The sequence below is a fragment of the Salvia hispanica genome, chromosome 3, assembly GCF_029641045.1.
Source record: "Salvia hispanica isolate PSC_SH4W2 chromosome 3, Shi_PSC_v1, whole genome shotgun sequence".
Taxonomy (NCBI): domain Eukaryota; kingdom Viridiplantae; phylum Streptophyta; class Magnoliopsida; order Lamiales; family Lamiaceae; genus Salvia; species Salvia hispanica.
Genome location: NC_142694.1, coordinates 1,748,760 through 1,771,939, shown reverse-complemented (window position 1 = coordinate 1,771,939; position 23,180 = coordinate 1,748,760). Strand labels below are relative to the sequence as shown.

The window sequence follows — 23,180 nt, the reverse complement described above, 5'->3', positions numbered from 1 at the left end:
CTCTTACTTTATTCTCGCTACTTTATTCACGTTATACTTTATTCTCTCTACCTTTTCGTCTCTCTTAGTATTTTTTATCTATTTATTTAACACGCTCAATATTTCTTTCTAAAACTCCGTGCCGAAAAGTTCCGCCTCAACTATGAAGAAACAGAGGGAGTAGTATAATTTTTTTCTGGGGGAAGAAGTTGATGGCTTAATTTTTCTCTTTGTTTGATGTGAAATTGAATAAATTAGAATTATATTAAATTAATTGGAAGATTTTGATCGTGTGAGATTGAGACAGAGTGAATGGGAGCTGTAGTTATGCTGTAATCTATAGAGAAATACATATAACGGTATAAGATCGTTTTCCATTAATTGTTTATTTAAGGAATTAATTTAACATGACTTTTTTAGGCTACTATTGTGGAACTTTCCTATCTTGTGAATTCATAATCCAGTTACCAATTAAAGGTAGTTTGTTAATCCAATTGTGTGAATAATTAATAAAGGAAAAAGTTAGATGGTTGATATAAAGCTCATTTTTATTTATAATTTTGTAATAATAGTAAGTGATTTTAATATAAAAACCAATAAGTCTTGGAACTAAATGCTGAATTGGAGCTCACATCAGAAAAGATTTATGAAATATGGGTTAATATAACATTATTTTGATTATATATGAGTAGGTATAATTAAATAATAGGAGTATTAACTTATTATCAATACATTATATCAAATTTAAGAGGTAATTAAGTCAAGTAAAAATATTAATTAAATAAATAATTAATTTGAAAATGACAATTAGATAATTTTCATTATGGACGGTTTCTATTAATTTGTAAATATACCAAACGCGTTTCATACGATATTTTATTTTATTTATTAATTTGAATTAGTAAAATGAGATTTGCTATATCAAATTGTATTTGACACGATTTACCATATACTACCATGATTATCTTTTCTTAATTAATTGAATTAGTTAATATAATTTACAATATTACTTTTTAATTATTGAGATAACCTATTTTACTCATTTTGTAACTTTATTTTTGTACTTTACCAATTTCAAATTAAAATTTATACAGTTGGCGGAGGAAAGGAGCAACATTTTTCATATATAAGAGATATATCACTATTCAAAATAAATTGGTTGTACAAATTCCAGTCATTGTTTCTATTTTCGCAAACAAATTACTCACAATATTATACTTGTGCAGGACAAGAGACATACATTAAATTACTTAATAGCTACAATCACCTATGGATTTTGTTTTAAAGCTTTTTTTTTACATAATAGTATTAGTGTTTTGATCAAATTGTCATTTTTCTCTGATCAGTTATTTTGGTCGATGGCATCGTATTATGTTGAAGCACGTGGATTATTTTAAATTTAATTAGGTAGGTAGCTTTGAATTAGGTGATTATTTATACAAAAAATGAAAATAGGAAAATGTAGACTTTATTAACCCTGATTGCTATATACACCTTGATGAGGGTTTAATAATTAAGATATATATAGAATTTAATACGCAATCGATTGCAAATGTATTATCGATTGTCATAAAACAAACTCTCATTTTCCTAGTTTTGATTAGTAAGTAATTAATTAGAGAATAATTACTAAAGTCATTGGGCTGTCGTTCATTTTATGTAGTTTATATGTCAAATCTAAGTCTATAACAACCTTATGTCGGTGCTTATTTTATATAGCGAGTGTGAAGTCATATTTATTAAATTATCAAAAAAATTCAATAATATCATTGACATAATCTTTTGGCTGATGCCCCATTTCACACTCAAACAAAGTTTTACTTTTTGAGAAATGCATGTATATGCTGATTTTTTAAATATATATTGTCAATGTTAGTGCAAGAGTTTGTTGTGATGGATACTTTCCAACTGAGATATTAGTTATAGTAATATATTTTACACGCTTTTAATGATATAATCCCAATAATTAAAAATATCATCCGGGATAGTCAATTGATTGAGAATGAAGAGATAAAAAGGCTTATTCTATAAAATATTGCCTTCCACATTTTCTTACCTTGTCTCCAAATTATATCGAGGGTTTGATAGATTAGTAGTCTAATACTGATAAAAGATTATGAATTCGATATTTCATTGAAAATAAAATATTCTAGGTGAAAAATAAATTTTGGTCTCATACATTTAGCTCTGTTTTTATTTATGGAACTGATTTTACTTATAAATACAAGAATAGATCAACAAAAATAAAAAAACAAAACTGGTATTTCAAAGATTGCAAAATATTTGAAATATATCGCACAACATAGATCGCATAGAGTCTTGGCCTTTTTACTGAGAATTATATAGGTAAAATCACATCGCAGGTATTATTTTTTAGCCAAGGCAACAAACCGACTTACATTAACACCTCAACAACCTAATGAACCACGAACAACACAAATAACACACCAACAACGATATCAAATAGATACCTCTCACACACACAACTCACAGACCTTCTCCTTCACCATCACCCCCGCCTCCTAGGCCTTCTCCTTCATTTTGTCGGGTCAATCTTATTTCAATTGGGTTTGACCCGCGCGCACTGTGACAATGCATCTCTCTAAAATATCATTGAAATTTAAATATGATACATTTAATTATGAAAAACATCCATAAGAGCATTAGCAATGGTTGGGCCTCTCCCATAGGGCCCTCCCATTCCACATCAGCTTTTGTTCAAAGGGCCTATCTCCCTGCAATGGAAGGACCCTCTCATAGGGCCCTCCCATTCCATTTCATTTCCACATCATCACCATTTTATTTTAATTTTTTAGCACTTCTATATTTAATATGTTATCAAATTAAATAAATTAGAAAAAAAAATATTAATACGCAAATCTTCGTTGTATTACAAAATTGGAAAATAGAATACAATGAGAAACAAATTTTACATAAAACTAAAAATAAAAATAAAGCATAAGTGCCTACCCCTCTGTCCCCAAATTTTACATAAAACTAAAAATAAAAATAAAGCACGCCCTACACGACTCGGTTTATGACTTCGTCGTTGGAATCGCTACCGGAAGACATTGATTAAATGTACTAGAGAGAGAAAATGTAGTGAAATAGAGAGAAGATAAGATGTTGGTGTGGAAAAGTGAAGAATGGTAGGTGTATTTATAGTGGAAGAAATGGAATAAAAAACAAAATAAAAAAAAATCAAAAAAAACAAAAAAAAAATTAGGTGAGAGGGCCGACCGGCGGCCCTTCCTCTATAGGGGGGCCCTTCTCAACGGCTAGGGCCGATATATATGCCATATAGGGGGGAGAGGGAGGGGGCGCTCAACGGCCCCTTTTCCACTATGGTGGGGCGATGGAGGCCGATGGGGAAGGCCTTCCCATCGGCCCTCCATTGCTAATACTCTAAACTTCGTATTATCTTTTTTATTGCTTCCACTTAATTAATGTTAGGAAGTAAATAATCATTAAAAAGAAGAAAAAATGCATTAAAAATTGAAAATTCCTTATTCTGAAAAATTTGCATGCCTCAGACCCATATTTTGAAAGGTCAGTGAAATTAATCCCTTATTTCGAAAGGTCAGCGAAATTGATCCCTTTTTCCGAATTCTCTCGAAACGGGAAGACAAAAGTAATTATTAGTATAATATAACTACCGACTATACTTTAAAATTTCACATTATTTGTGTTTTATAAATTTGTTAGTAGTAGTATTTAAAAATAAAATTCAATTGTAAATAGGATTATTTTATGTTTTCTACTATTTCTAAAATATTTTTTTTCTTTTACTAAACCCTGAAGCGGAGGTTCTACTGGTTGCCGCCTCCGCCCTAAAACACGATGCTAAAAATCCGATCAGCCGCCGCCGCCCGAGCGGCGGCCCGGCGGCTGAGGCCCTCCGCCAGCCGCAGTAGCAATACCGGAACTCCATTGAATAATTCAATTCATCCTCCGTTAGCCTCCCGAGCTAAGGCGCACTTCATCAATAGAAGTGGAGCTAGGGATTTTGTTTCTTCTTCGATTAGATTGTTCTCGACTTGCTCTATCTCCAATTCTAGCGCTAGCGTTGATAATGCTGACGCCGACTCCGAAGCAGACGCCGCGGCGGCAGCGGAGGCGGCTTACTTGTCAATGCGTAACGCGGCGATGGATGACGCGTTCCATGCGATCGAATTGGCGTTGGATTCGGTGGTGAAGATTTTCACGGTAGCGAGCAGTCCGAGCTATTTTCTGCCTTGGCAGAACAAGTCTCAGCGGGAATCCATGGGCTCTGGTAATTGATTGTTTTGCTCTGTATCTCATTTAGTGCAATGCAGTTCATTCACATAAACCTAATTTTTTGGTGAAATGTATTTAGTAATTAATTTGAACCTGATATCGTTTTAATCGAATGATGGCAGCATGAATAGAAAGCTGAAGCGTTTTAATTATTCAGTTTTGATGGAATGTGATGAATTTATGGTTGTAGCAGTTGTAGGTCGATATCGAGATACAGTTCCGAGGTTCTGTTGTTTTAAGTTACTTGTGCTGTTTTTTAGTATGATGGAATGGTGGATTAGCTTTATCTTGATGATGAGGATATGGCATTTCAATGATTTTACTGCAGGATTTGTTATTTCGGGAAGGAGAATCCTGACCAATGCCCACGTTGTGGCGGATCATACTTTTGTGCTTGTGAGAAAGCACGGCTCTCCTGCCAAATATAGAGCACTTGTCCAGGCTGTTGGTCATGAATGTGATCTGGCTATCCTTATGGTCGAAAGTGAAGAGTTCTGGGAAGGGGTGAACTGTTTGGAGCTTGGCGATGTTCCCTTCCTCCAAGAGTCCGTTGCAGTTGTCGGTTATCCACAAGGTAACGTGCATTTACTTCCTGTAGGCATTGCATTGGATATTCGTTATCTCGTCCTGAATGAGGAAGATTCCCTTGATGATAGACTGCACTTTGTATGTCTAGAATTAATCTGAAAACTGAGGCCATAACTCTACCTCCATTTCGTATTTTGTTAAAATCAAGTTTTGCTTTCTCATGAACTGTTATCATGGTTGTAAATTATTGTGTAATGAAATATTATTATTGTGTAAAAGATTAAAATTATCTGTTTTCGCTAACTTTACTTTAAAACTCCCTGCAACGGGCACCTGTTTGCAGGTGGCGACAACATTTCTGTCACCAAGGGGGTTGTCTCTAGGGTTGAACCAACTCAATACGTGCATGGCGCAACCCAGCTGTTGGCAATACAGATTGACGCAGCTATAAATCCTGGCAACAGTGGAGGCCCAGCAATAATGGGTGACAAAGTTGCAGGAGTAGCATTTCAAAATCTTTCTAATGCAGAGAATATTGGGTAAACACGCGAATACTGTCTATTGAAATTTATCTGGCGTACATAATGAGTGCCGAAGAGTGTAGCTAGAATCGCATCACTCAGCAGCGCTGCATTTTACACTTTATTCGGGGAAGGCCAATTTGTTTAATTAGAGAACTATTTGCAGTTATATTATTCCCGTACCTGTGATAAAGCGTTTCATTGAGGGTGTTGAAGAAACTGGTGATTATGTTGGATTCTGCTCCATGGGTTTGTCTTGCCAGGCTACTGAGAATGCCCAACTACGGGAACACTTCAAAATGCGTCCTGGCATAACTGGGGTGCTTGTGAATCGGATCAACCCAATATCTGATGCGTACAGGGTTCTCAAAAAGGATGATATCATACTTTCATTTGATGGTGTGCCGATAGCTAATGATGGATCAGGTCACCATTTAACTTGTCTATTTTCAGTCTTCTCTCTGATTTTTCTTTTGCAGTTGCCTCAACTTTTCTGATTGCTTAGCTGTCATTGTATAATTGGTTGCATATCCATTCTCTTAATGTACTGCCTGGTTTATTTTTACAGTTTCCTTTCGGAATAGAGAGCGAATAACATTCGATCATTTAGTCTCCATGAAGAAACCTGATGATACTGCTCAAGTTAAAGTATTGAGAGATGGTGAAGAGCATGAGTTCACCGTTGCCCTTCGTCCAGTAAGTAGATTATTTCCTTTGTTTCTTGTGCTCTTCAAAGGCGAATCGACAGGAAAAATAAATTTTGAATCGTCAATTGTTTTTGCATATTTCTATCATAAGAAATTTCATGCTTTATTTTGTTTGGAATGCATCTGTCATACCATACAACCGTGTATCCTCGTTTGATTTCGGTCATATTTTTTTGTCGCACGCAGCTACAGCCTCTTGTTCCTGTCCATCAATTCGATCAGCTACCAAGTTATTTCATTTTTGCCGGTCTTGTCTTTGTTCCCTTGACACAACCGTATCTTCATGAGTACGGAGAAGATTGGTACAATACATCACCCCGTCGGTTGTGTGAACGAGCTCTGAAAGAACTTCCGCAGAAAGATGGCCAACAGTTTGTCATCCTCTCTCAGGTACCCCTGTTTTCTTCTTATTTGTGAGTTATATGTGCAAACACTACTATTTTGTACAATGTGATATACTCTGTCCTTGAACTTTGAATATGATGCAGGTACTCGTGGACGACATCAACACGGGCTACGAGCGGCTTGCTGAGTTTCAGGTATTCTCCACCCACCATCAGTATTCAAGCATATAAGATTGGTCTGTTTGCAAATACTGTTACAGTAATAGAGTGATTTTGCAGGTGAAGAAGGTCAACGGAATCGAAGTCGACAACTTGAAACATCTACGCCAGCTAGTAGAAGACGGTAGCAGTGAGAATATCAGATTCGATTTGGATGATGAGAGAGTGATTGTGTTGAACTACGAGAAGGCGAGAATAGCCACATCGCGTATACTAAATCGCCATAGAATTCCATCTGCCACATCGGCCGACCTCATCGACGACCACCAAACTGTATCTGATATTCAGCTTCCTTGATCCAAGTGAGCTTCCTATTTTTTCGTGTATTATTACAATTTTTATCCTGACATCAACTATTTCCTTCTCTTTACTTCAATTCGAGTTTCAGTACACATTGATTTTGTTATCTATTTAATAAAAAAAAAAAAACAGAACCGCTGAAGAATTTGCATCGAATATGAGAAGAAAATGAGAAAGTTTTATGTATATAAAGCTGTATAGATAGTTATTCAAATCACGAAGTTTCGATTTTTCTCTCGATTATCTCATCCGTGTAATAAACATTTGTAATGCCCAAAACGTAGTTGTTTCTTTAAAATAAGTAGTACTGATGTATTTTTTCATTTGCTTTTCTTTTTTCTTTTCTTAAAATCTCTAAACATCATTTTAAGCATGGCCAAAAGATGACGTTTTATACATATTTTGTTTTCTAATCTTATGGGAGTGATCATAATTTGATCAGGTTAAATTTCTATGTTTAAACGACTACTATCCGATTCTGAAATATGAAACTTTTGTATTTCAGTCCAATAAATCTACATTTAATTATTTGTTAATTATGAATTCATCGAAGTAGTCATGTTAATTTCTCAGACATGACTTCTCCCCCCTCCGAGTCCTACTCTTATCCTACTATTTCTTGAAACCAAATTAAGACAAATCGATGCAAGAAACTCTCACTCCCTCTCTCTTCTTGTCTCTCTCTCTCTCCTAGTTTGTTGAAGGAAGTTGAAACTTGAAACCCAAATTAAGATAAACAATATGAGAAACTCAAGGCAAACCATCCTTCCCCACGCCCTTCTCTCCCACCATCGATTCCTCCTCCCCCTCCAAATAAAACACCTCCACTCCCTCTCTCTCTCCTCCAAACAACCACCAACAAACCAATATGACCCTTCCAAAACCCCCCTCCCTCCCTCTCCTCTTCCTCCTCCTTCTCGGCGCGGCCCACGCCGAGGACCCCTACCACTTCCACACGTGGAATGTCAAATACGCGACCCTCTCGCCCCTCGGCACCCCCGAGCAGGTCATCACCATCAACGACCAGTTCCCCGGCCCCCGCATCAACGGCACCTCCAACAACAACATCGTCGTCAACATCTTCAACCACCTTGACGAGCCCGTCCTCTTCACGTGGAACGGCATCCAGCAGCGCAAGAACTCGTGGCAGGAGGGCCTCCCCGGCACCAACTGCCCCATCCCGCCCGGCACCAACATGACCTACAAGTTCCAGGTCAAGGACCAGATCGGCAGCTACTTCTACTACCCCTCCACCTCCCTCCACCGCGCCACGGGCGGCTACGGCCCCATCACCGTCCACAGCCGCGAGCTCATCCCCGTCCCGTACGCCTTCCCCGAGGCCGAGCACGTCGCCCTCGTCGGCGACTGGTACACCAAGCCCCTCCCGGACCTCCTCAAGCTCCTCGACTCCGGCCGCAGCCTCGGCCGCCCCGACGGCGTCGTCATCAACGGAAAAGGCGGGAAAATCGAAAAAAAAACTAACCCTAAGGAAGAGCCGATGTTCACCATGCTACCCGGCAAAACCTACCGGTACAGATTCTGCAACGTCGGGATGAAGAACTCGATTAATATCCGGTTCCAGAAGCATTCGATCAAGCTCGTGGAGATCGAAGGATCGCACACGGTCCAGAACATCTACGACTCCCTCGACGTCCACCTCGGGCAGTGCTACTCCGTCCTGGTGACCGCGGACCAGGAGCCCGGGGACTACTACCTGATCGCGTCGACGCGGTTCACGAAGGAGGTCCTGTCGGCGACGGCGCTCGTGCGGTACGCCGGCGGGAAAGTGCCGGCGCCGGCGGAGATGCCGGCGGCGCCGGTGGGGTGGGCGTGGTCGCTGAACCAGTTCCGGTCGCAGCGGTGGAACCTGACGGCGAGCGCGGCGCGGCCGAATCCGCAGGGGTCGTACCACTACGGGAAGATCAACATCACGAGGACGATCAGGGTCGTGAACAGCGCGGGGGCGGTGGACGGGAGGCTGAGGTACGCGATCAACGGGGTGTCGCACGCGAACCCGGAGACGCCGCTGAAGCTGGCGGAGTACTTTGGGGTTGCGGATAAGGTTTTCAAGTACAATCTGATGAAGGATGATCCCGGGCCGGTGGCGGAGAAGATCACGGTGGCGCCGGACGTGGTGAATGCGACGTATAGGGATTTTATTGAGATTATTTTCGAGAATCCGGAGAAGAGTGTGCAGAGTTGGCATTTGGCTGGTTTTTCGTTCTTCGCCGTCGCGTGAGTTTTCTCTCTCTCTCATCTCTCCATGCAAAATTTAATCCTAAATTTGGTATATTTATTTGCTACTTATTCATAATTAATCATGATTTTGTTACTCTAAACCCACCAAATCAAATATTCTAAGTCTAAAGCTCAAAATTTAGTTAAAACAATTTCGAGGCTACTCCATCCCTCCCGCAATAAGAGTTCTATTTTGTCATTTATGTTCGCTCCGCATTAAAAGTTCTATTTCACTTTTACCATAAATAATAAGCAGGTCTCACATTCTACCAACTTATTCCACTCACATTTTATTACACCCTCCATCCCATAAGAATATGCACTATTTCCTTTTTAGTCCGTCTCACAAGAATGTGCACTTTCTAATTTTGGAAAGTCTTTTCGCTCTAATGAGATGGAACTCATTCTCCACTAACAATACTTTAATTACTCAACCTCTCTTACTTACCAATTTTACATTAAAATACGCCGAACCCAAAGTACATATTCTTTGGGGATGGAGGGAGTATAAAACTAATACTCCCTCCGTCCCGCTTTAGGAGTCCCGGTTGAGTCGGGCACATGTTTTAAGAAAAAAGTGTTTGAGTGCGTAATAAATAAATATTATAGTGGATGTTGGGACCCACTTTTAATTGAGTGTCCAATAAATAAATGTTATAGTGGATGTTGGGACCCACTTTTAACACTTTTTTATTAGTTGTAATGGATGTTGGGACCCACTTTTAATACTTTGTAGGCATTTTTTATTAATTTATCTCAACCAGGACTCCTAAAGCGGGACGCCTAAAATTGATCAACCGGGACTCCTAAAGCGGGACGGAGGGAGTATATACTAAAACCCGTGCCGAACCCAAAGTACATATTCTTTGGAGATGGAGGGAGTATAAAACTAATATATACTAAAACCCGTGCCCAAATCCAAATAGGACTCCTATTGTGGGACGGAGGGAGTAATTTCTAAAAAATAGTACTCCATATTTTAATAAAAAAAAGAATAGCATTCTTGAAAAACCTTTATACATTTTTTGTGTAAAATATGTACAATAGCATCTATCAACAAAGCAAATCACAAAAAACTCTCTTTCACCCTCTCATGCATGGAATGGAACAGGATAGAGCCAGGGAAATGGACACCGGCGAGGCGAAGCAACTACAATCTCATAGACGCCGTGAGCCGGAACACCATCCAGGTATACCCGGGATGCTGGGCGGCGGTCATGCTGACGATGGATAATGCAGGAATGTGGAATTTGCGGGCGGGCTCTACCGAGAGGGCCTACTTAGGGCAGCAGCTCTACTTCAGCGTGCTCTCGCCGGAGCTCTCCCTCCGAGACGAGTACAATATCCCTGACGATCAACTGCTCTGCGGGATCGTCAAGGACATGCCAAGACCTAAATTGTACACCATTTAATTTTTTTTAATTGCAATTTTCATGATTTTTTAAAAAAATTGTATGCCGTGGGGGAGATTTGAATGTAGAGAGATATATATTTTGTGTTGCAGTTCCTCACTGCATTGAGGTTTGAATATATGCTATAGAATAAAGGTAGAGGTTTTTTACAGTTGGAGACAAGCTTAATCAAACCACAAGGGGCTTAAGCCCCTACAATAAAACTCATATAATATTATTAAATATTTGATATTTTTCTCTGCGAAGGTAATCTTATTTCAACATTTCTAATAAATAGTTAATGCATCCCCATAGAAAACAAGTTTTGCATCCCTACTAGAAAAAGCTCCAATTCATTTTAGAAAATTCAGTTGAAAAAGTTAGTGGAATATAGATCCCACTTTTATATATTAGTTTTACAATAAAATGTAAATAGGAATATAGGTCCACTCCAAAAAATGGTAAAAAGTGAAATGTGACAAGATATGTTGGACGGAAGGAGTACTTAACTCGTATTAATTTGAGCAAGTATTTATTATAGTATTAATTTTATTTTTGAGAAAAAAGAAAAATACCGATACTGCATTTTTGAAATAGTAAATTAATACATTTTCGTTGTCCAAAGTTCAATTTTCATATAGTATAAAAACATTTTTCGATCCAACCGGGAAAATTCAACTTTAAATAATCATAAAAATGCCACCACCTTTTTGTGAAATTCGTTTTATGGGATATTGCAAAACATGTAATGACGTAGAAAATTGATCATATGATTTATTGATTTTAATTTAACTTTATTAAATAATAATAATACTGTGTACAGTAGTGTAATAAAACAATAATTGTAACTTGCATGACAGAATCATTGAATAAGGTTTTTCTTCTTTTCATACGTATAATTATTGGACTGGACCTATTAGCAACCTAATTAATTGACAAATTCATAAATGTACACGGTAACACCAACTCAATATAACTGTAATCACATATCCTATTCTTCAAAAATCCAATTTTTCCAAGCCTCCATGACCACTTATAATCAATCTAGCTAGTAAATTCTACTATAGATATGGCCTTAAGCAGAGGTATGAAATTCTACAAAAATAGAATAATTTTTTTTACAGTGAGATTATATAAGTAAAAATTCTACAAAAAATAGAATAATTTTTAAAGTTGGGAGCAGGAAGAAACAAACATAAGTCGTGATCGTATTTGAATTCACAATCACTCTTCGTCTCCGGTGGGCAACATCGTGCTGAGCTGTGAGCTAAATAGATCTGCAAGCGCACTGCGAACGTCCATCTACAAGGGAATTAATCGCGTGTTAGAATCATGGAAAAAAGATCGTGCGCACGAAAAGAAAACCACAACCGCTATTCAATGAGCAAACCTGGCTCTAATACAACTACTTGAAACGAGCCCTGAGCAACGAGCCTATGGTGATATTCGAACTCGTGATATTTCATTTAAAATAGCATGTAAACTATTGTTAAGTGTTTGGCAAAATAAGCTTCTATGGAAAAATAGGCTCCCAATAAAATATATTCATCAACACCATCTTATGTTTTCACTATTTTATCAGAAACAATCAATTTACAAAAAACTCTTACTGTAGTAAGTTATTTCTATTTTCTATTTTCTCTGTCTCCCTATAATTTGTTATTTCTATTTTCTATTTTTTTTTTCATGACAACTTATAAGATCTTTACACATTACATCTTATATCTTTGATAGATTATGCAAGTAGAGCTTGCAGCGAACAAACTAACCTGTTCGGAGCAGACGAGTTTTGTAATGTAAGGGTAAAAATCTCTGAGGTGATCCTTGAAAATCTGGGGATTCATCTCGCACATACCTTTCATTACCTGAAAACCGCGCATTAAGCTTAGAAAATCGAACGAACGAGCAAAACAAAGTGCATCATACGATATCATAATTTTTCCCTTCACAATTAAGGATAGAGTGTGCTACCTTCACAATTATAGGAGCACGTAGTTCAAGAACTCGATGGAGTTCCATATTCGCTGTCTCTTCCATGCTAGATTGAAAATCAGATGCTTCTCTCAGTACCTGTTCGAAGAAAGAGACCAGCTTTTCTTCAGCTATCCCTTCCGGCTTCTCTTCTTTGGCTGCTTTGTCGTCTTGAACTGCAACTGCTGCCGTTGTCTTTAGCAGGATGTTGAGATAGATGCTAGTTGCGGTCAGCTCCTGGCGGAGCAGATTCAACGGAGGCCTGTCGAGGAGCAAATTATTACATGTCATAAAATCGGGAGAGTAACAAAGCAAAAACGTGCCAAAGACTTGAATTTCCTAGTCGAGGGCTCATTTTTAGCCAACCTTTCTGTAGAACTCTGCTGCATTCGCAATCTGAGGTTGGTGTACGAGTTGTAGGTGGCGGCAAACTCTAGGATCGAGAACAAGATCTCCATCATCGTGACTTTCGCATCTGCGCCCAACTTGTTCCAGTAATTCTTCTGAAAGTCGAAAAAGTGCATCGTGCCAAGACATTAGCAGGAGGTGACAATTATGGCCCCGCCTTATACAGGCTCGTTTTAGCACGAATGAGATTGTACCTGAATACCATCAATCGAACCTAGAAGCAACAGTTGTGTCACGCATTTACTCCTAACGGTTTCCAACATCAGACTTTCCTCCGCATCTTTAGCGTCCTTATTTGCATCAGGAAACTACACAACACGCCCAAAACATAATGTCGGATTCAGCTCACGATGTGATCAAGAACAATGACTCATAGTAAGCGTACACATTGGAAAAACGAACCTTGGATGGAGAAGACGGCACTGCTGCATCAGATGTAAAGTTCTTTGGTTTCGACGTAAAACTTCTTGTTAACAGGTTGTCCCTCATATTCCCCATAATTTTTTGTCCAAATGTTTGACTACGCTGAAGGCTTCCGACTTCGGAGTCCGTTGCTCCAACAGATGGTGACGGCGGGCCTACAGAAAAAACACCGTCACTTTCTATAAAATTGGTGCTATTTACTGATAAAAAAAATTCTTTAAACATATTACTGCCCAACTAACCTTGAGATACCTCCATATCCACTGCGCGCGTCGTTTCTTGATCTTGTGCCAATGCGTTTTCAGCACCATTAGCTTTGAAGGATGTTGAGCCCATGGAACTCCCATTTGTATGGATTGTGTCATGACTGTTATGCAATGAGTCTCCGGATACCGGAACACCACTGTCCAAGTCTCCTGATAATACCTTGCGATGCTTCCCATTCTCGAAACTCGCATCGTTGAGAAGCTCACGCGGTTGTGTTGCATGCACAGCATCTCTGCTCAGATGCAATCAGTCAATTTAACAACAAAACTAGAAATAAAAAGGTGTGTGTGTGTGTGAGAGAGAGAGAGAGAGATTACTTCAAACTTTTCAACAAAGTAACCCAGTCATCGGAGGTGAACTGGTGACCTCCAACTTCGATCAGATGAACCAATGCACCCAAAGCTATTGAAACAACGGATTGATCGGTCTTTTTTGCACAATCTAACAGTAAACTGAGCAGTTGGGGCAGCATAAAACACACATCCTGCGTTAAACGGACATCAATCATCACAACTCCATCTTTAAATTCATGAACACTCCATATAAAATCAGACAGGGAAAATAAGATAAACGTAATTAACCATACTTATTAAAGGTGAAAAAACAAGAAAACACTTGAGCACATAAATTCATGCGATATTATAATAGTAGTTGAAGTAGATTATTTTTTTCAAGCAAAATTTAGTAGCAGCAGCAGAGACAGTAATCACTAATTTATTGAGTAAACGAATTCTTTAGAAACGTTTAATAGCATAGTAGTCATGGAAATAACTATACCTTGTAAAAACTGTTGAAAAGATCGCACAGCAACTGGAGAGCGTGGACAGTGCTTTCACGAAGCCACTCATCCTCGGAAGACATAAGATTATCTTTTCCAGCATGTCTCACATGGTCAAAAATGGGGAAAAGGATTCCTTGGAAAATACTCTCCCAAAATGCCGTAGAGAAATTGCTTCCTCTCTCGTTCAGCAAATCAAATAGAACCTCGAGTGCACAATTACTGACCTCCGATCTCGGATCAGATATAAGCCTAGAAAGACCGGACAGCATGGGGAACCAATAATGCTCGGCTAATTTGCAAGTTTCGTCGACTGTGCTATCTACAGATTTCAGAGAACCAACAGGTACAAGGCCCTGGAAACGAGGAGCAACAAATAATAGCTAGATTCATCAGAAGAGAGTTTGGTTTATGTAACAAATTTACATAAAATCCATAAAAACATTCCAAATTATTAGTACTTGAAAACAGACCTCTGAAAGACGATTCTCAGATATGCGGAGGAGAGCAATGGACTTCAAGCTAATGTCAACTGAGCTCTTATTGGTGGCGAATCCAATCAGGCAGTTCACACAATCCATGAAGCAGTCGACAAAAACCTGATTGAAGTGCTCCAATATAACTGCAGCACTGTTTGTTAGACACGAACATTTCTAAATTGAGCAATATACGCAAGAGAAAAGAGAAAGTTCGGCCTCAAACCTTGTTCAATATTCTCAAATGCACTTTCGACTATGGGTTCTAGGCTATCGTCGGCAGCCATAGTGAAAATCATGAAAATGCTATGCCATCCAGATTTTATAATTCCAGCTCTTGATCTTATGATCTGTTTAATTTAACTAGAATACATTGATATCAAAAGAAGCAGCAATATAAATTCACAAAAGATCAGATAGTACAAGGCAAACATACTTGAACGATGCCACTTAATATAAGCCTTCTTATGGATTCACTTTTGCTGCTTTGCATGAGAACGACGAATGGTTTGAGAATTCCTTTCTGGAAAGTGAAGTGTCCAAGCTCGGGATGCTCCAAATATTTCATTCCGAGCCGTTGTAGAGAATCGATAGAGTATATTGCAACTTTTTCATCAGCATGACTCCCAGCAAAGATGAAATGTTGTGCTAAGACGGTCCATATTCTAGCCCAAACCTGGAAATAGAACAATTAGGACCATAATCATCCTAGGATTGCGAGAACATTGCACTGAATGTATAAAGTCACTACATACATTCCTAGTACAGTTGACTGCACTAACAAAATAAATTTTTTACCCCTTACGGGATTCGAACCCTTAATTATTGTGAGAATGGGTAACCAACCCTCTGATTGTGAAGATAGATGCATATCCTTGCTGGACCAACGCAGCACATTCAATAAAAACACTGTAAATGAAAATAAATTTGTAAGGTGATCAGATTACCATGTGTATGCGAGTCATATTGGAATAGCTAATTCCAACAATCTTCTGCAAGCTAAAAGTACGAGCTGGTGACTGTTTTAATTCCTCGGCTGATACATAACACAAAGCGGAAAAAAACTCAACCACTGATTCACTGGGCAATTTGACACTATTGGAGAAGACTTGTTCAGTTGCTTTTCCTGAGAGCTCTCTCAGAGATTGAAGAATAGCATCTCTAGAGTTTTGATTTGTTCCTTGCACGATGGTTGCAGTCATAGCAGGGCAAGAAACAATATATTCAAGACGCGAAATACATTCCAGAATGGCTAACCAAGAGTCTTGGAGGGCATACATATGGGTATTGCACAAATCAAGAAGGGTCCGTAGAGCTTCTACATTTTTCTCACGCATATCTCTAGGCGCGTGTAAGAAATTATACCTGCAATCAATTTATAAGATATTATTATGCCTCTTTCAATCATGTAAAAGTTTCGAGATATGTTTGCCATTATACCGGTGGAATTAATCAATCAAAATCCTTTCTTCAAATTAAATCCCTCCAACCAAAACATTCCATTCATTCCTAAAGCTACCACACAGATTTATCAAGAAGTGATGAAATTGTCTACTAAAACTCTAAAACACAACCGAATAAGCTTGGATAACTTTTATCATCTTTGTTCTTAATGTTAATGCTGATATGAAAGCCTAAGACTGCTTTACATGACATAAACAAGAATAGAGTGCTAACTATTATGCAGTGTTTGAGAACATAATTTGAGAATTACCTCAGTAATGAAGTCAAAAATGCATAGCGGATGGTGTCCATTCCGAGCGCGAACATTATAACTACACCTTCTTTGAATCCTTCCATACAAATACTAATCCATGTTGAGTTGTCTGGTTCACCCATGACGACGGAAAAAGTAGCAAGTAATGGCCATCCTACAACTTCAACCATCGGACGTAAAATGTCAATCCTGTCTGAAGTGAAAAAGACACCTTTTTTGTCGCCTTGCTCCTTAATCACAGCATGTATCTTATTAAGAACAGCCTCTTTTTCGGGAATGGAATCGCTCGAAGATATCCTTCTAGGAAAGGACAGATTGAGAACATTGAGTAGGCCGCGTCTCCCGTTCAGTTCTAATTTGTACTTGCTGTTTTTCAAACATTCCACTGAATCATCTTTATTTACTAATTCTTCTTTTACAATGTTATCATATATCTCCTCCAAGAGTTCTTGAGGAGCAGATTCTTCAGCAGTACTTGCACTCATTTGTATGAAATCGCTTCTGGACAGTTTCGGCCACCCCGTTAAATAGTGAGCATCGGCTTGAAGCAAAATAATAGCATAAGCAAGCACATATGCTGTGTCTGCAGTCTTAAATAGACCGGGGTTGTCGGTACAGTAGCTGCAGAAAAGGAGATATATCTTATCAAAGAACAAAAAAGTTTTCCGTTGGCAACAACAATTTTTATACTTATCACATTCATGCCTTTTCATTCTCAAATTTTCCCTGAACATGGGTGCTTCATATGAATGTGGTGGTACAACAAACAATACTTACCGTTCTGAAAATGTCTCCATTATGCGATCAATCATCTGAGCTTCACCCGGAATTTCAAACCCTTTGAGGAACTCATGTATTGCCATGTCAAGCTTCATTCCGGAAAAGTTGATGGATTCGACGTAAGCACGCAAAACAGCTTTGGGGAATTTCTCATGCTGACCTAAGTAGTCCCCAATCATAGCCTGAAAATCAGATTCTATAAGATAAACTTCTTTAAAATAATTATGAAAACAAAAGGCATCCTATCTACCTTGTCTAAATCGGGAGTATGTCGAAGAAACTGGGCAACTGAAGCTGGATTCTGCTCCACTACCTGACTGGATATTAAGTGCTCTATGCCCTTCGCTGGTTGCTCATTAAACTTTGCACATCAAAGTATGAGTCTTCTAAGTAACTAAATCATATTATTCGAGAAAAGAAAATGCCATATAATTTCATTAAACTAGCAAATTTTCATACCTCAGAGACAGAAGCTTCCATGGTGGACTTATAAACCTTTAACCCCTCAAAATTGCTCAGTGATTCTCCCGTACCTTTTGATCCATCCAATCTTCTAGCTAAAGCTTCAGAGGATTTATTGTCCTCGTTCTGATTATCTGATTTTCTGTGCCCCTTCTCCCAAATTACTAGTGATTTGACAATATTCACGAGACCCTAGAGCGACAACCCGCAAACAGGCCATGTCAATTTACACAACAATGTGGAGAGCTCTCATAAGTAAGAATGATAAGATCATGAGGGGGCAAGCAATGTTCGAGATAGACCTGAAGAGACGATATCTTAATTGATACTGTCTGGGATGCGGTAGAAGATTTGGGATCCAAATTTTGAGTACCTTGAGCAATTTTGGATAAATTGGCAACCTAGATGAGAAAAAAGTGTATGATGATAAAGTAATACGGATTGTACACGGAAAGTATCCTATATCACAAGACACATACCATCTTTTCAAACAGGTTTGGTGCTTCATTATCACAGTCGTAATTTATATACAGGTCAACAAGCGTCTGAGGATCCTTACAGATTTTCTCCAATGTCCTGGCAAATTTTATTAATGATAATTAAAAGCCAACATGAGCTGCTTTTGACACAAGGTAGCAGAGCAAGAACTCGAGCAACGTATATTCCAATATTTGTTTCAAAAGACAACAGCATACCGGAGTACAACTAGCTTTTGATTAAGATCTGATCCATCCAAAGCTTTCAGAACAATTATGGGAAAGAAAACTCCGATTTCAGCCTGTAAAAGGATTAATATGTTCAGTTTGAGAGGGCAAGTGAAACAAAGCTTTCGTTTGCTTAAGACAAGATGAGCAATGTTTCTGAAATTTGTTTGACCTTGAGACTTTCCCTAAATCGCAACAAAATAACTGAGAAAATCCCCGCTGCATGCTAGCAAGACATGAAACAAAACTATTAGCACTTTAACAGCAATAAGTAAAGGGTGTCAAAGCACAACCATAACATACCTGAAATAACACAGGAGACTGGGAAACCGCCGCCCGCAATAATGCAAATGAAAGGTGACCTCTTAATGAGTCAACAAACTGACAATTCTTTGTGAATGAGACACCGCAATCAGCCAATACACCCTGTAAATCCACATGAAGTATGCTTCGTTAATACACATTAACAGTGCAGCATCATCATTATAAGATGCAAACATATCCTTCATTATCTGTAACAAAACTATCAAAGAAAAAACACTCCCCCAAAACAAACTATTGCACCGACAAAAAGTCTAATTTATGCCTATTGCCCTATTCTATAGTTCTTTTGGGATGGGGGTGATGGAAAACAAATATAAGAAATCTTTAACCTGTAAAAGCTCAAGAGATAGAATACGACTTTTGGAAGTAAAATCATCATTGCCCTCCTTCATAGCCATCTGTAAGCAAATTGCTAGATTAATAAAAAATGTTCGGACAAAAAAATTAGGACTAGAATGTAAGAAGATTGCATCCAGATACACAAACCTTACAGAGAGTACGGAAAAGAAGTAAAGCATCACGTTGTGCAATACTCATGCTCTTTTGACCCGTTCCACTGAAAGAAATCAGCAATTTTACTATCATCGTATGCAAACTCAGATTGCGACTGTAATCATGCACTTTTGCAAACTCAGATTGCGACTGTACCTTTCGAGTTTACTATCATCTTCAAGATCCACAGCCTTCTGAAGGATATCCTCGAGACCCTATACATAGAGGAGTTTTGACCAAAACTGCAGATATGAGATATCTATAAACAACCTCAAAGAGCGTTATTAACAAAGAAAATGTATAAACATATCATCAAACTGCACAAGAAAGATATAAACATATCAATGCGAGTGATATACCTTTATATCAGTGCCACCTATAAGACTCTGAATTCCTTCACCAGACGCAATGAGTGTACTATCTAAATGTTTCACAGTTATAATGTCGTCTGTAGTCTTTTTTGGGTCATTATGATTACTGAGCGACTTTTCTAGGTCCTCCATTTGACCATCTTTGTTTTTAGAAGATTCCGGAGATACCTGAATGAAAAGGATGTATATGTTCCATCATGTATAATCACTCTACCCGTGCTGGAATTATGCAAAAGAATTTGTATAAGAATATATTGCATACCGCATCGTTTTCCATTTGTCTAAAAATGATGCTGAGCATTTGCGTCAGTGATGCCCTTGCTGTTGCTTGGTTTATAGGACTCTTGCTAAACATGCCAGGAAGTATTAGCACTAGATGATGTACAAGTCAAACAAATCGGGATAACAAAATGAAGATACCTAGTATTAGCAATATTAAAGCAAACTTTGATGACTTCGAGCAATGGGCAACCATGAACTGCATAACAAGAGATCAAATGATTACAGCATATCAATTATATTTTCTTGAGATAAGTCTGAACTGTATATTTCCACATATTATATGGAGTATCATATTAGGACAATTGAACAATAATTGAGCCCATAACGTGAAATACCTCGAACCTTCGTCGATGCTATGGCAGTAAGAAGAACTTTCATTACTTGAAGAGTGACACTGCATTGTATTTTATAGGGTTATTATACTCGGGAAATGTCAAATGCCACTCAGTCTTATTGTATCAATACATGTACCTGTCAGGTGTTGAAGTATCCACACAGCTGCAAACCATAATGAGTATGTCTGTCAACAATTTTGAATTTTTATCGCCATCAATACCAGGATCACCTTCTAGATGATTGTAAACAACGAGTTTCTGTGTGAAAAAAAGAAGAAGAAATGTAACTGATCATTACATCCATAACATTTCTTATTCATTCCCTTGAGGTGAAACCAAATCAACATGCCCTAGAGGTGAAATGTGATAAGCCATACACCACAACATATCAATATCAACTTTCATGTTGGCAAGTACTGAATTTTAAATAGCCTATCCCAAAAAGAAACTTCTACAAACTATATAAGTATGAACGAAATGGATGACGTACATGAAAGCAATCCAATGCAAGTTCCACCAATTTAGTATTCTTCGTTTCAAAGGCAAGCTTAAGAGGTTCCAGAACAAGATCAGAATCTGACACTGCTGTGGTTGATCCACTGCTGCTAGTAGGTTCGGCATCCTTAGCAGCTGATTCAGCTCCCTCATTTTTTTCACCTCCAGAGTCAGGTTCAAATGAACCACTGAGAAAAAGCATTGTACAGATTGAAACTACATGGAACAGAGATAAAGAAGCAGGATTGTAGTAAATACGTCAGGAGAAATTAACCATTTTTCTAAGGGAGAAACTTATGCATCTATATTTCTCTTCGTGCATAACTACTTATGTATCTCTATTTCTAAGAAAATGGTGAAAAAATATTACTTCCCCTCAAAATTCTCTCCCACAACACATAATTTGAGAACATATATCAACCAAGCATTAATTCTCTCTCTCAAAATACATATTCCAGAACATGCCACAAAATTCACAACAAAATGTATAATCGTAGGTGATGCATGATGACAGATTCAACGATCTATGATGAAAACCAATGATATGCTAACCATCATATCATTAACTCAATGTTTGGTGTTTTTATAACTTGATATCAATTTTACATCACTGATGCTCTGAAGGCACGTGACTTCATTTAAGTTTTGTACCAAGGGAAGTAATTATTCTAAACTTCACTTAACCTACATTCAGGCATATCTATGTATATCAATGAGTAAGAGTGCATATCTACACTTTCATGGACCTACATACGAGAGTAGTAATTATTTCGGATGCATATTTTCCCATCTAATAATCATTTTTTCTTGCTCCTCATCAGCATCCACGCCAGTTATTTAGGAAATGCAGTTCGACAACAGTGAGAATTCATGGATACAAGGATGAGGTTTTCATAACATTATTCGCCAAGAGTACCAAAACCTAAAATCTCACTGTCGCTAGAACACCTTTGCTTTGGAGCTGCCGTTGAATCTTGCTTAGTCTCGCCAATATTTGACTGCTGATTGGAATCCTTTCCACCGTCTGAATCATCAAAGGACAACGGAAAACATATATTAGTCTGAGAGATTTCAATCCACATTAACAGCACAAAAGTGTGAAACACGCGGTCAAAACGTTGCTGAGTAAGGCACTGTTGTACGATAACAACCCAATTTACTGATCCACCAACACTCCCCCACCACCAAAACCAACGGAATAAAAAAGAACACATTCCCATGTGACATAAAGTAGCATAGGTAAAGCGTAAACATAAGAAAAATAAAAATATTAAAACAGAAAATACATAGGCGAAAGATGGAAAACAATAACAAAGAGGAGACGAGACGAATATTAATCGGAGATAAAAACAAAACCCCCAAAAAAGATTGGAAAATTAATGGAGCTTTGGTGTGTCTCATAACCACAAGTTCTACATTCACTATCACTTACTTTCCCACAAGTTCTACTTTCACTATAACTTACTTTCCCACAAGTGAAACAATAGCTCAATTTACATGTATTCCACACTACCGCTTCCTATAGAATCTAAAATCAAACTCAACTAACCTCCACACTCAATCAAGTTTGGCCAACCAATCAAAAACATAAACTAAACAAGAAACACCACAACCATATTTATCTCATACAGCCCCAAATGCTGAGCAAAAGAGGCACAATTTAGATACAAACGCACCCAAATACGTCTGAATGGAGGATTGAAGAGCATTGTATTTCTTGTTAGAACATTCTTTGAGCATCGACTCAAATGCCCGCGCCACAAGGTCTCCTGGCGCGCTGCCCGACATCCCTGCCGAACCTTTTATCCCCTCAGTTCAATTCAGTTCAGCTCAATCTGCATCAGAAATCCCAATTTAAAAAATCAGCGGAATTCCCTCTCTTCTGATCAAATTGGATCAGGAACAAAACGATCACATATTCACACGCATTAGGCATGCGAGATTGCGATCTTCCGATCACAAGCAGCGGAATGAGCGAAATACCAGAACAAAGATTGAATTTTTCACCTGGGTTTTTGCAGAAATTCTATCTTTGTTAGAGAAAAGTCAAGAGATCTGGCTTGGAAGAATGGGCGCTGAGAGAAGCTCTGTTTTAAGACAGGAAACAGAGTCGTTATTCGCAGTTGAAAATTGAGTAACGCTTTTTGTTTTGTTTAAATGTATAATAGAAATCGTTAGTTGAATTTATAGGAAGAGATTGTGTATCTAGAGAATTTAATTTGTACCTGTATAAGGCTTTTGCAATATTAATTACAGCGTATCTCACGTTATAGTTTTGTGATACACTTAATTTTTTTTTGTTTATGGTAATTTTATAATATAAATAATTTTTACTATATAGGGGGTTTCTTTTATTATTTTTTAAATACGAATCAATTAACTTGAGACGG

At 38.1% G+C, this 23,180-nt stretch overlaps 3 protein-coding genes across 3 annotated transcripts; 2 read left to right on the top strand and 1 right to left on the bottom strand.

Annotated features, from left to right (window-relative positions):
• Window positions 1–3,756: 3,756 nt before the first annotated feature.
• LOC125213331 (protease Do-like 10, mitochondrial) lies at window positions 3,757–6,968 on the top strand. The gene is made up of 8 exons (XM_048113814.2): window positions 3,757–4,252; window positions 4,586–4,831; window positions 5,129–5,324; window positions 5,473–5,732; window positions 5,875–6,002; window positions 6,200–6,403; window positions 6,502–6,552; window positions 6,637–6,968. The coding sequence occupies exons 1-8, from the start codon at window positions 3,820–3,822 to the stop codon at window positions 6,871–6,873; spliced, it is 1,755 nt and encodes a 584-aa protein (XP_047969771.1). The 5' UTR covers window positions 3,757–3,819; the 3' UTR covers window positions 6,874–6,968.
• A 125-nt stretch (window positions 6,969–7,093) lies between these two features.
• LOC125213332 (L-ascorbate oxidase homolog) lies at window positions 7,094–10,677 on the top strand. Its single transcript, XM_048113815.2, has 2 exons — window positions 7,094–9,111; window positions 10,226–10,677. Exons 1-2 carry the CDS (start codon window positions 7,745–7,747, stop codon window positions 10,524–10,526), a joined length of 1,668 nt encoding a protein of 555 aa, XP_047969772.1. The 5' UTR covers window positions 7,094–7,744; the 3' UTR covers window positions 10,527–10,677.
• Window positions 10,678–11,472: 795 nt separating this feature from the next.
• LOC125214619 (brefeldin A-inhibited guanine nucleotide-exchange protein 5-like) lies at window positions 11,473–22,888 on the bottom strand. The gene is made up of 34 exons (XM_089068157.1): window positions 22,798–22,888; window positions 22,467–22,625; window positions 21,739–21,814; window positions 20,786–20,978; window positions 20,432–20,553; window positions 20,296–20,354; window positions 20,099–20,156; window positions 19,941–20,025; window positions 19,667–19,846; window positions 19,464–19,522; window positions 19,302–19,371; window positions 19,145–19,213; window positions 18,795–18,917; window positions 18,664–18,717; window positions 18,483–18,565; window positions 18,267–18,363; window positions 18,090–18,188; window positions 17,785–17,979; window positions 17,576–17,686; window positions 17,323–17,507; window positions 16,543–17,166; window positions 15,776–16,193; window positions 15,265–15,504; window positions 15,055–15,178; window positions 14,826–14,974; window positions 14,352–14,708; window positions 13,892–14,058; window positions 13,550–13,806; window positions 13,287–13,462; window positions 13,079–13,192; window positions 12,843–12,979; window positions 12,477–12,738; window positions 12,275–12,370; window positions 11,473–11,807 (listed from the first exon to the last, which is right to left on the bottom strand). Exons 2-34 carry the CDS (start codon window positions 22,576–22,578, stop codon window positions 11,730–11,732), a joined length of 5,229 nt encoding a protein of 1,742 aa, XP_088924283.1. The 5' UTR covers window positions 22,579–22,625; window positions 22,798–22,888; the 3' UTR covers window positions 11,473–11,729.
• Window positions 22,889–23,180: the final 292 nt, after the last annotated feature.